Genomic DNA, 14,075 nt, shown 5'->3' on the forward strand with positions numbered 1-14,075 from the left:
AAGTAAAGGACCCTCATGAGTGTAAAAGAGAAGGGCTCATGAGAGTCACGATGAGCCACACACAGCACCACAGCACTGGCGTGAGAAAAAACTCTGAGCTTATTTCTCCAAACCGTCATGCTGCAGGGACTGACCTGGCTGCGAGGAAAATTGGAAACATCCTCCTCATTAAAATGAATTCAGATAATGTCTAAAAGAGGTGTACAGCGCTGAAAATAGGAGCCAAATTGGGGACACTGTGCTTTAGGAGTTGTTATCTTTTTGATGACATTAAACCAAGGTCCTAATGATGGTTATGATGGTAGTCCCTAAATTCCACGTGGGGACTGTACAGTCTGGCCTTCCTAAAGCTCGTCTTAATTCAGTAGGTGAATTTCTCGCTTCTGCCTTGCATTTGCTGGTGGTGGGACAGAAGGGTTGAGTGTCTGCCTGGGGAAGCTGCACTTCAGTGCTGGAATAAGTGAATCTCCTCTTATTTGAGAAGAGCTTTGGAATGAAAAGCACTATACGAACGCACATTAATATTAATAGTAGCTCCCTGTGCTGTTGTTTTACCAGCGCCTGAAAGCACTTCTTCTGACACAGTTTAATCCATCCCAGGGAGCCATGTCTGAGACTCTGTTATTGAACACAGTGCCGGCTCTCTTGAATTCATCCTGTCTTGGTCGCGCTTGACCAGTTAAAAATAGATGAAACAAGCCCTGCATGACAACATGGCCTTTCTGTAGAGACCAGAATTACAGTACTTCTTCCTCCTCTGAACTCATAACTGAAAGGACGTGGATCCCAGGCGGAGAAATACTGTTAGACCTTTGAACAAGATACTTCATTCACACTGCCCAGTAAAATGCCCGGCTGTATAAATGGGTACAAATGTACATTGCTTTGGATGAAAGTGTCACCCATATTTATTATTAATAATATGATCAGGCTCCAACATATAGAAATACCCAGATCTGAGCAAGGAGGTTGAATATATCCATTTAATGCCTTTCCAAAAGATAAAATCATGTAAAGTCATTTGAAGAAGTATTACTATGAACAAAATGTTAAATTATTATTCAAGTTTTAGATAAAGTTTAAACTAAAACAGAACATCCCCATTATTGAGGAACGATCACCCAGCTTAATCTTAAACCTTTTGGATCAATGTTCTTGTACCCTTGGGGATTGGAATTGATAGGGATTTTATATGTGATTAGACTTCCATAAAACACAGGAGGTGTGCAATTCCTTCACAATGAATTCATTTATATCAGTTAAAGGGAAGTTTCCTCTCTCTCAGTGTAATTCAAAATATTGAATTTTCTCTTAGAATCAGAGCATGGCAAATGAGGTCAACAAGCCCTCCCACTTTTTGCTGCGGCAGATTCAAGATATTTATTTAGGAGTAAAACTTCAAGCTCCAGCCAGGAAGATAGACATTTTGGGGAATGTAGGAATGACAAAAATATCAATTCAATTTGAAAGTGAAAAAATGGTAAACTAAATCAGCCTCAGCGATGTTCACCTCTACTAGGGGCACATTCATTTATCGATTCCATTTTGTGAGCTTTCACCTCTTGTAAATCTCCTCCAGGATTTCTCTGGCAGGATCGTGATGATTTTTTACCAAAAAAAACTTTTCTTAAAGAAAGCTCTTAAACCCGCGCTAGAGTTTTACTAATGCCTCAGACAATCACTAGCTTCCTCACACACCCATTAGTGCAAGATTATTGAAACAAGATGTGGCGTCTTTCATTTACAGTCCCTGTTGACTACAGGAGAAGCCCTCAGGCCTGTGTGGTAAGGTGGATCTGTACAGATGTGGACCTAGAAGATGCAGGATTACTGATTTTAATCAGGGCGGAGCGGTGGCTCTGTGGCTGAGGATCTGCGCCTGTGACTGGAAGGTTGCCGGTTCAAATCCTGCAGCTGGCAGAGGAATCCTACTCCGTTGGGCTCCTGAGCAAGGCCCTTAACTCCAACTGCTCCAGGGGCGCTGTACAATGGCTGACCCTGCGCTCTGACCCCAAGCTTCTCTCCCTGTCTGTGTGTCTCATGGAGAGCAAGCTGGGGTCTGTGAAAAGACTAATTCCTAATGCAAGAAATTGTATAGGGCTAATAAAGTGATGTTATGTTATGATTTTGAAGGTGACAGACAAGTAGACAGGTGTGCTGCCAAATGTAATGAATTTGCTTCTGAGCAACACATTTGGACATCTCAACACGCTTTAAAAAGAGGCTGGTTGGGATCCTCCAGTCAATTGCAGTAGCCACTAGTAATCAAATGTGCTACATGAGTCAGATTGTCTCCTCTCAGATGCAACCTTTTTTATGCTCATGCTGTATGCCAAATGTGAGCTTGTGAGGATGTGAAATGAGAAAAATGGGGCTTTGTCGCAGAATAACACCACATGCTTTGATTTTTAAAAATGAACGCTATACAGTAATGTGGTACTGTAATCACATTCTGCAGATTTTTACAGATCTCCACATTATAGAAAATTGCATTCATGGGAATTATTAAGTTGGACTGCAGATAGCAGTGAAGATACCAATATTTGCTACATTGTAAGTATAATGTGTTACTTTAACTCTAAGTGTTAATTGTATAGTGAATAAAGACAAAAATAAAATCTTGACATAATGTAGCTACATACTGTACGTTAGTCCGTTGTCATTAATGAAACATCTGAATTGGGGAGAACCGGTAAGCGAAAGCACTATTTACTTAAATTAAACAATTCTTAGCTAAAACATTAACAAATTGGTATCAATAATTACTGTAGCTAGAAAAAAAATTGAAATTCGCCAAGCCAGTTAGATACAAGCAAGAGAAACATGACGGAAAGGGGAGGGGCCTGCGGGGTGTGGGTGGGGCCGGGGGGAGGGGCTTTGTGGGGGAGGGGCCATTGGAGGAAAAACGTTAAACCTATTTTAACTAAAATAAAGTATTAATCGTGTTATTCAGCACCCTTTATGCAATAGTTTAACCTTAAGTACACAAAAATAACCATTTTAAACCATCAGAATTAATAGTTAACACTCACCACCAAACAGCATCACAGCTGGTGAAATTTCCTGCTCAACATACTAGGCATAAAACACAAATCGTGAATCTATCCACCTCACGTTCTAGAAAAACAAGTTATAGCTGGACTGACTGTGTATTCATTCACATTAAATATAATGCTTTATATTTTGTTACATTTTAGTTGTTTTCTGGTTATTTTACTACATGAAAACAAAAATCAATACATCCTTCTACTTCTCCAAAGCGGCCTACAAATATAAAGGAACTACAAAATGCAAAACTAACCCCCTAGGGCTAATAATGATCATACCAGTTCTATCAATACCATACTCCTTTCAAAAAGCTCAAGGAGTAAAATTGTTTCAGTTTAAGCTTAAAACAGATTTAATCATTTTCCTGGAAATTATTTTTCACATCAATTATCAAAGCACTGTGTGTGATATGAATCCGGGTGTCATTAAAAAAGTAAGAATCGTCTGTTTTTAAGATGCCTGTCTTGCCTGGAGGAGAAGAGACAGGTCTGTGCTGCAGCTTAGATTCAGAATGGCACCTAACAGATCCATCTGTCAGTTTCAAAAATCAAATTCATCTCCATGTGTGCACGAAGAACAATAGGATAAAACGAAACATGATTTGTATCCTTTGTCAGTGGCAGATCAGACACGAACTGTTTTCACAAGGGCTCTGTTCAGTTGTTCCACACGCTGTTAAGGAGGGGGTGTAATTTGGAAACTGGTCTCTGACAAGGCGGACATATTGCAGAAATGAAAAACATTTCTTTCTGTCACGAGTTCTTGGAATCTTCCTAAATGTGTCCAGCTTTTGTACGGCAATAGCCCCTACCTGCTGTGCACAAGCAATAGAAAACAGCCGGGTAAAAGACAGCTGGAAATAGCTTGAGAAACACAATAAGTACTATTTTCATTGATTCTGTTTTGCCATAGCTCTATAAAGGGATAAATGACACCCTCTGATGAGATTATCAAGGAGAAAAGGTAACATAGGTACTAACACAGTGTTAGCCAAGACAAATGTGAAAAATGTCATAATACAGTAGCTTTTAATACTGCTTAAAATGACAACAGAGGTAACTCATGAATGAAATATAGTTTTTGTGTTGTGTTTCCAGATAAAGTACTGTGATTGAAAAGTTAATACTATGTACTGTTGGTATTATTTATTTAAGTCTTAATAGATGACTTAGAGAAAGCTAATTTTATAAATTAGAAATATATACATACTGTATGTATTTTCAAGTACACCATTGCATTATAGTGTGATAATATATTGCATATAATGTAGTTTAAAATTTTAGATGTTTTCTTCATCCCCTATCTCTGTGTTTCAGGTAACACAAACTATTGTAGCTGTGTCTAATGCCATTCTAATACATTTTCATCTGCTCAGTTTAATCTTCAGTACCTAACACCTTCACATAAGTGTTTGTTTGGTTAGAAGGTGTTTTATGACACAAGTAAGACCTTGTTGTTGATTCTGACAGACAGCAGGAGAACTTTCCACTGTGATCTGTTTTTTTAAAACATTTATTAAAATAAGTCTGCCAACAAAATGATTACAGTCAGTGGGGCTTATAAAATAGCATTCTACCTCCATAATGAATTCAAGAGAAATCAATGACAAAATAAAGCGCCCTATCTAAGAAAGAGTTCATGGAAAGAGATATGTCCCTCTTAATTGTTACAGGTGTTGATTGTGGAAGGAATGCAATAAGGATTTATGTGATTGCGATGGTCCCCGCGGGGCAGGGAAGACACTGCTTCCTTGCACACTCACCGAGCGTGCTCCGATTTAGAGCCATAACTGAATATCAGATTGGGAACTGGCTTGAAAATCTGCAGCGATTTTCAGGCTGAGCAAGAGCTATGACCCCATTGCAAATACCACTGGGGCTATTTCCATTCCCACAATAGCAATGACATTTATTTAATGTCTTCAGGCAGCTTCTGAATTCAAGCACACAGGTAGCATAGCCACAGATGACACAGGATAAAATAAAGGCACTGGGTAACACCCCAGTACACAGCGCAAATAACATTTTCCAATTGCAAGAGGGTGTGAAACCAAGTAATAGAGAATGTGGTTTTCATTCTGGGATGTGTTATATCCAGATAACAGATATACAAATCTCTGTTCACCTGTCTGTGTGGGCGATAACGATATTTGGAAGGCTGTGCAAGGGCAGAAGGTTTAAAGATTTAAAATATTTTTACAATCCTTAAGAACCTTAGAACTTAGAACTTAGAGCCTGCTGCCTTCAGTTCGCTTTGTGGTTTTGTGCTTGCTCCCATTAGCTTTGTAATAGGACTTGTATGTAATATCAATACAATGTCTGTGGGTTGACTACAACTTACTTCTTGTAGGTTTAGCTGCTTTGTGCATGCGTTAATACAGATGAGAGTCTAAGGTTAGGCTATGATTCACAGACGTTTCAGGCATTTGGAAGTATTGAGGTTTGCCTAGAAGTACAACTCCTGTAGTTTTAAATCAGAGCCCAGTATGCGTATTACAAAATGTGCTCTCACTGTACAGTATATGAAGAACAGGTGGCAAAAGTGCCTAAGTGTTTTTTTTAAAAAGTGCTCACCAAGTTTAACTAGAAGGTTTTGCTGGAGAACTTCAAGCCGCTACAGTTGTTTGATGCAGGGGCTATCATGTCATGCTTCAAAATATTTCAATTTGCCTAATGCTTCACAGGCTGAGGTTAAGGTACACTTAGTGTATAGGAATGTGTCATACTGTTAGGTACAGCATTGCATATTTACCCTGTGTTGCTGTTGAAAACAGGGATATTTAAACATACTGTAGACAAAATAGCCTGCTGCACTGAAGTTCAAGTATGATATCTCACTTGGTTACATTCCCCACCCTAGATAGAAAATTACTTTCTTTAAAGGGGCACTTAAATTTACCACTGTGGATGTCTACATGATTTGTGAAAGCAAATTACAGTATATACTGTAAGACCTTTCTGGATGTATTGAAAAAATCTGTAAATTAACAGATAATGAGAAAAGAGTAACTGACTGAGATCTCTGACATATGTTTGAGACTGATATAAAAAATACAATATTTTAAAAAATATGTATGTCTTCTAAATATATTTATATCCATGAAATATGCATCTTAAAATATTTTGTATTCAAAGTGGTTCCTTGAAAATGTGTAACTCACTGGGACTGGCAGCAGGGACTTTTTATAAGCATCCTCACAATACAATTAAAGACTCTGTACTGAACTGGAATTGCCCTACAGTCCAATAGTAAAAGCAGAGTTTAGATGTCTTAGCAAGCTAATCGCACTCAAAGACCTTTTTATTCTTTTTGTAGCAATCCATCACTTTTTCAAATGAACCCCAGAATTCCATTCTGTGAACCAGGAGGAAACGATGAGAGAGCCAATAAAGGATATGTCAGCGATTTAAGCAGTGCCTTTTGAGTTTAGATTCAGGACACAGAAGATATGTTCTAGCAGGGATCTAAAACCAATTTGCTTGTGATATTAAGCTCAGTGTATCTCATTTGCACTGCTCTTTGAGTGCCAGCGAGGGAGGTATGACTTCATTGATAACAATTATTAGCCTGGGTGATCATTGAGCTCATCTGACTGGAGGAACAGAAATCAATGATCCAGACATTCCCCTCTGTCAGTGGGGCTGAGAACAGTAAAAAGCAGCTTTCAGCCAACACGCTTCCAGTTCTACAGTTTTTCTGCTTTTTCTTTTCAACTATACAGTAAGTCAGAAAAGACAAACATGAAGTAAATACACACAAATAAGTAGTGTTTTATATACTGCATCTTAAGTTCTGTAGTACAGTATATAACATTTTTCCAGCTGTTTTAAATTTTGTATGTCACCATTATAACATGCTACTGTTTTGTTCTTACATTTCCCATTGTTGGTTTAGTGCCTGTCCCTCAGCCCTCAGACTCAGACAAATGGCGAAAGTGTCTTACTACCTTTGACTCTAGCAAATAGTAAAATCAAACCAGGGTGGACAATGCAAGCAATGACCACTTGAAAGGTAAAGTGTTACTCACTGCTGGACTCACTAGATCCACCCTTGTTACTTTAATTACCTCTTCTCAGGTTACTTTCACATTCCAGTTGAGTTTGGCATGTGCCAGTCACAATCATCTCCTGGGTTTGCAATTTGCACTTGGTGGGCAGTTTGCTTCATCTGATTCATTGTGATCCAAAGTCACACCCCAGTTAAGCTCTAGCCGATCTTTGCTTCAGTTACCAGTGTTTTCGGAGGCTCCATTTATCACTAATTGGGAGTGCATAGTTCTAGTTTAGGTAATCAAGGACAGTTACTGCTTGTCACAGTTTGCAAAATGATTCATTGGTCCAAAATTATCTAATCAATAGACTGTCACATTTAAAAACCAGTATGAACATTTTTAAATACATATCCAATTCTAAATAAACCCTGCAGTCTATACAGGTACGCCCAAGTTGCATTAGTGAACAGTGACAAAAATAATTTCAGAAAAAAACATACCCTTTTACGTCTTACTGGGTAACATCATCCATGCTCTGCCTACTTGTGCTGGTAGAACACACACACATGTATGTTGCAACCTTGGCATTCTGAGGTGTGGATATTTCTAAGGACCTATATTACAGTATGTGCAACACGTAGTCTGCTCCCCACTGTAATGCACACCTTGTCTCTGTTAGAGTGATGACTGCAGAGGTTTGGGGTGAAAGGAAGAAGACATCACCCAGATACTCTGGCCGCCCATTCGGCCTCTGATCTTAATTCTCTTAATTCATCAAACAAGTTATTTTGGTAAGACGTCTGCTGAATTGAAATGTGCTCTGTAAGACGTGCAGGACCTCTGGGGACTGGAGAGATGCATCACTGGTCAAAAAACACCTTCAACGAATCTGGTATCTCTCTGCTGTATGTATTTTGCTCATGTATGGGTTTACTATTGTCTACTCTTAACCGACGTATATTAAACAAATTATGTTTGTGTTAAAGAATTTTATTTAGAAGGTTTTATTAGGAAATTTGAAAGTAGTGCACATCTGAGAAACACATGTTCAACACATGCAAATCCCTTGTCCACGGACGTGCACAACGACTGAATTGAAGTTCCTGTCCCTGGTAACTAGAGTAAATCGAATCTTGCGGATCATCTCTCCCTCTCCACCACCATGTTGGCTGAAAGATCACTGCTCATTCCTACAACCAGAGGAACTGCAGGCTCCTTCATTAAAAATGAATGGCTTGTGCTTCCCAAGAGACCGCTGTGCAGTTCAAAAGATTTGCATCTCTTGATGCCCACAAAATGAGACGCAGGGGACAAATATCGGTTGTTATTATCATTAATATTCTTACTATTCAGTAGGTTTTCTCCAGGGATATACAAAAAGCGCCTTTCTTGCTAAATACACCAGTAGATGAAAGGGATCTGGCTGAAGAAATGAAGAATTCTTATGTTTACCATTACACTGGTAATATACAGAACCTGAACTCCATAGAGCATCTACAGACCCCAGCAAGGAGCAGAACAAGAAAACACACCAACGAGTCACTTCTGATTGAATACTGCAAAGCTCTGCTGCTCTTATCTCGAGGATGTGCAAGAAATTCACAGAGCAGCGCTTGCTCATCGATAGGTGCATGAATTCTTGTTATTGCTTCTCTTTTAATACTGGATCAAATTGTGAAAGCAATAGTGTGAGCACAAGGGGCATTCCTGCGTCCAATCTAGATTCAGGACACAGGAAAGCTTTGTCACCTTAAATGGCACTATAGTTTTTATTAAAATGTTGTTCCATTAATTCATTGATACCCTCCCCTGGTAGATTTCTATTTCTTTCTGTGTCTTGAAAAGAATCACTTAGCGTTCCTCATCTGTCTACGTTGTGGGCCCATCACTTCTTTTTCATGTGTCGTCACGAGAGTCTGGAAGACACGGTCTTGCAGTCTCTGGTCTTTCGATAGAAGTGGAAAATTCAGGATGGTAGCCAATCCATTCACAGTATTTACTGTTCATTATTTCAGCCTCAGTTTGCATTGCCTACCAAATAAGTATAATCTCGTTGCCAGCACCCTTTCTCTCTGGTATTGGCATTGTACTTCACATGTTTGTTTTAGTTAATGAGAATCCACTTTAATTAGATTTTGATGAGCATCTGAGCATCGATCAGCAAAGGGAGAGCCTGTACAGGGAAGACGATGCCAAGAAAACAGGCATCAATCTTATTAGCCTGGAATCACATGAAGAAGAAAGGCCTTTAATTTAACTTCAGCTTGCGGTTGTCTGTGTTTCAAAATACACATTTTGAAGGAGAAGATTTGCAAGCTTCCAAACCATGTGCCAAACATTTCTCTTGCAAAGAAGTGTACTAATTTCTTCGCTTTCTTACATGACTCCGCTGCCACAGCAGTGCTCTCAACTCAGCAGCGGCACAACTCTCAGTTCTGGATTAAGGGTCTCTGATCCCGAGATGTCATCCGGCTGTTTCTTGAAAGACTTCAGGGTATTGGCTTCAGCAACATGGTTGACTAACTTGTCCCAGATTTAAATCAGGGACAATTAGCAGGGAATTTATTCAATGTTGCTTTAGTCTATGCCACACTGTGCATAATCTTGTTATTTTGTCAGACAGGCTATTGTATTTCTTTTACTCCCAGAATTAAAACGTGCTTGTAGTTACTCCTTAAAATAAACAGAAATGTTCTTTCTGATTTTGAATATTATGCAAGGATAATGCCTGAGGGGAAGTATGGGAAAGAAGGATTCTGCAAAATGTTTTGATCAAGAGATGCCATCACATCCCCAAAGAAAGTCAAGAAGCTACTCTAGGATATGAGGAGTACCTAGTAAATAGAATAGGCTCTCTCAGCAGCCAGAAATGTGTGTTCACCTTGAGGAGCAGGAGACAGACCTCCGGCATGTTGCTAAAGCAGAATAATCCCCACATTGCCGCTCGATAAACAGCAGAATGTGCATTTCAAAACCCATCACAACCTCAGCTGAAGGCGATCTTGCTAGAAGACTGGTTTGGGGTTGGGGTGCAAACATTTCAGTGCAAAAAGTCCTTCATATATTTGGTTGCACCAGGATTGTGCTGGACTGGCCTCTGTCTTACCCTTTCAGCTAATAAAAGACTTTTTATTTCCGTTATCATTTCGGATGTACAATATCATGGACGCATGCGTCCTGGGATTCCCTGCAAATTACCTAAGAGGAATGACACAGTTAACACTACGTCCTTCATGCACCTCAAAGCATTTCTACCTGCAACATGAAACCTGGGAACCTCAGAACTTTGCTGCAGGTTAGCTGCAACGTTATGTGCAAAAAGTCAGAAAAAACAGTTTGTTATTCTCCAAGAAACATGCCAAACCTATTATAGGCATTGAATCTCAAATGCTCATGCATCCAAAAAAAATGCTTTCAAAGCTGTTTTTTAATCATTTTGCAGCTGTTTGAGCATTGTTTCTAATGAAACGCAATCATCTGTGTCAGGAGCTGGAATCAGCATTTGATTTAAAAGTCCATAAACCAAATTAAACTTTCCTGTCCAGTATAAAGACATGTAGCATTTTAAAGAAACCCTTTGGTAAAAGTCTGTTGAGCAGCTGTGCTTCATGTCAATATCCAGAACTCCACAGTCCTATATGAAAATTAGGGTTCATTCCAATAGATACTGTACTTTTTCAAATTCAGATACAGATTTTGCGATTATAAAGGTTTGGGAATGTCAAAGATCATTCAAAGTTTTTATTCCATAATAACAAATTGCTTTTATATAGTGCTTTATATTCCCAAGAATTAAAAATTGTAGTGTGTACTGAGATCTGAACTATTAATATGACCCTTTGAACCCACAGCGTCCTCCAGAAGGAAACTTGGAGCACCACTCCAGAAGGATGATAAAAAGCACCTAAGGAACTATATCCTAAACATGTTAAAGCCATAACTACTGAACACATTTCATGTACATTTCAAAAGCTTAAATATTTCACTGTTTCTTCAAGTACTATTACTGGGTACCTTCTGGGGAATCTGGAAAAGATTTGGGGATTTGCTGCAAAGGGTTGAATTGATTCTGTGATTTGCAGTTCTAGTGTTTAAGCTGTTGAGTGCAAAGCTGGGAAGAGCCAGTACTCTTGAATGCTTACCTGAGCTCCTTAAAGGGGTCTGCTCTGACTTGAGGGGTTTCTACGGAGTTACTGAATACGGCGCCTTCAGCACCTGAAATCACAAGCAAATTATGGCTGTCAGTCGACTGGATTCTGGGACACAAAGTCAAAGTCTGGGACACAAACCTCGTCCGAGGAGTTGAAAATGCTCACTGGTCCCAGTCCACCACATTCTTACATTCTTACAGTCAGTAAGTAATTCCATGAAAGATTGATGTAACTTTCAGTCTGTGATTTCACAGCACAGACTGGATGGAACTTGCAGACTGTTCTTCAACACCTGAAGCAGCCCTCTCGGACTCCAGGGTCTGAGTTATCCCACACACTTCAGTCCCTAAAGCAGTAAGTCAGTGACTGCCCTTTACATCTTGACATCTCAAAATGCCCAACTCTTCATGAACCAAAATCATAGATAAAAGAACAAAACCCATCATTCACAGGGATCGATCAATAATTTAAATAATGTACTCCTGTTCATTATTCCGAGGAAAACCCAGAAAAAGAGTTCCTTTTTATTTATACTTTTGCTGTTACAAAAATTGCTTTCCAAAGCACTTACCAATTAAATTTAATTATTTTGTTGATGAAATGCCTGACACCTGTTCTTTGTGGTATGAGTCTATTTGCAAGAAAATACCTTTAGTTTAGTTCAGCTTTACTAACATGTTTTAGTAAATTAAATTATTTATTGCTTCATCATGACATCACTTAATGATGGTTTGGATACAAATGAATAAAAATGAGAAACCAATATTTTAAGCTTGTATTTGCATTTTGAAATACAATACTGAGTCCTGACTCAGCAGGGAGAGATGCTATTAACTTTTAGCAGGAGGAAAGCATATTGTAAATTGCTAACTGCTCAGTTGTGTTGAACAATTAACAGGTTTTAACAACCAAGCCCAGTGTTTTATTGTGTGCATTGTCTGTAAGCCTGAAACACAAAAGATGAAAGGGAACAGGTGATATTTACAAAGAACAATCTAGCCTTTGCTTTTCTAAATACAATAGAAGCTCTAAGCTCTTTAAGAAAAATATTAATTTTCATTAAAATGTACTATATGAACATGAAGTGGAGTCTCTCATGTGTATTAAATTTGATTGATTCAGCACATTGTCACTTACTGCCACAAGGGGGCAGTTGAATTTTATGTTGGTGGTGCACACTGTACACTGTTGTGTTCCATGGACAGGAAGTGACTTCATAAAAAGAGAAATAGATGGAAATCCCTGTTTACTACAGTACATGATGCACACGTTGAGCATTGAGCAACACTCTGGAGTTCCAGAGATGGGAAGTAACTGAATAAAAATAAAAAGGGAAGAAATATACAGTATTTTATCTGCTATATAATTAAGTTGTAATTTTCCGAAATACTAAAAGTGTTAAGTGCATGACAGAAATGACAAAAACAAGCTCACGCTTGAAGATCAGCATAGAAATGACTCAAACTGCCTTTCATGAGCTTCGCTGAAGATGTTGTCAGCCGTGAAGCCCTCAGCCTGTGCTTTGAAGCCGGCAGGGCAGGTGTGGCAGGCAGGCTGCCTGGTGTAGCAGCGAGAGCCAGAAATGACTCTGTCTGCAGCTGTGTGTGGGGGGTGACGGCTTTGAAGAGCACCGCAGGGACTCTCTCCCGGGTCTGTCACTCTGCCCTGCTGCCAGGTTTCAGAGCATCTGAGGTCTGGAGGGATAACTGACTCCATCCCACAGCACTGCACAGACAATTCCCTCCTGCGCGGCACAAGACGAATGGCCGGTGATATTGCCATGGCAATGAAGGTAAAACGCCACACACTTAGTGCAGCTGCAGGTAAATATGTTCTTCTAAAAGTGTGCTGAGGGAGATGCACTGTAGGTATGAATTTAGCTTTTTTAAAAGAAAGGGATAGATGAACGTTGGCTGTAAATATACAGTAACAACGTAACACGGTGCGTTTATTTACAGCAAGAAAACGGTCTGTCACGGTGTACCCCATGAGATAGGACTTTCATCAGGCACGGTGAGATCACACTGCCCCACATGTTGTCAGGGAAAAGATGAGGTCTGTTATGGAAACAGATTTACCCCTGGGGCAAGTACTAGGGCAGAGCTCTAGAGGGTCCTAACCGCACAGGGTACAGAGGATCCAAGGAAAGCACATAAACTGGCAGCCCAAAAGGGAGATCATCTTGGGACAGATGACAACAAGCTGGGAAAGATGCAGGCCTGGGACACAAATCCCCTCGCCCTGCCTGGTGCATAACAGAAATAAATACAAAGTAAAAGTGTGTCTGGATCATAGGTCTTAAGTATGTCTTAAAGAAGAGCATTTAGGAAATATCCAGTCTGTGTGCATGCAATGATCGAGCTGTACTGCTGTGGTACGACAGCCTCTCTGCCCACCCGTGTATATTAATTCACTGCTCACAGTCAGGGTCCTGGAGCTGCACTGCTGGTGTATCTCTGAATGGACTCGGGGAATGACAGGAAGGACGCATTTGAAAAGAGAAGAACGTCTGTCTTGCCCCTTGAATTGCAAGGTCCGAACAGGGCCAGGTGGGCTGTAAGGGCTCAGATCGTATACCTAAAGATGATGGAACGATGCGTAATGGCAGAATTGCTGGTTGGTGACTTTGGTCCATTTTGAAGTCATTAAGATGCCCAGATCAGCTGGGGGAAAAAAAAACCCAAAAGTACAGACTGAAGCAGGAAAAACTACAAGTAGGACTTTCTCCCCTATAGAAACTATGCTAAAACAGTCTTTCTGTGCATCAGGGCTAATGACTGTCCATTACACATGAAAGCAATTTACATCTGAACAGAGGATTGAACCTTTCAGTAATACTGTTGCTGCTTCATCACTTGGAGGTAGTATACAGTAGCTATGCATCT

The 14,075-nt window shown here is 39.7% G+C and overlaps 1 protein-coding gene across 2 annotated transcripts in view; it reads right to left on the reverse strand.

The window, feature by feature from the left end:
• The window catches only part of sgcd (sarcoglycan, delta (dystrophin-associated glycoprotein)), a 73,801-nt gene that overhangs the window by 11,413 nt on the left and 48,313 nt on the right, over positions 1-14,075 (reverse strand). For both annotated transcript variants that reach the window (XM_088932729.1, XM_088932730.1), the window contains one exon: positions 11,182-11,254. In XM_088932729.1, coding sequence (XP_088788855.1) covers positions 11,182-11,254 — 73 coding nt within the window. The remainder of the gene's footprint in view (positions 1-11,181; positions 11,255-14,075) is intronic.

Source organism: Atractosteus spatula, chromosome 14 (genome assembly GCF_055471065.1).
Source record: "Atractosteus spatula isolate fAtrSpa1 chromosome 14, fAtrSpa1.hap1, whole genome shotgun sequence".
Classification (NCBI taxonomy): Eukaryota; Metazoa; Chordata; class Actinopteri; order Semionotiformes; family Lepisosteidae; genus Atractosteus; species Atractosteus spatula.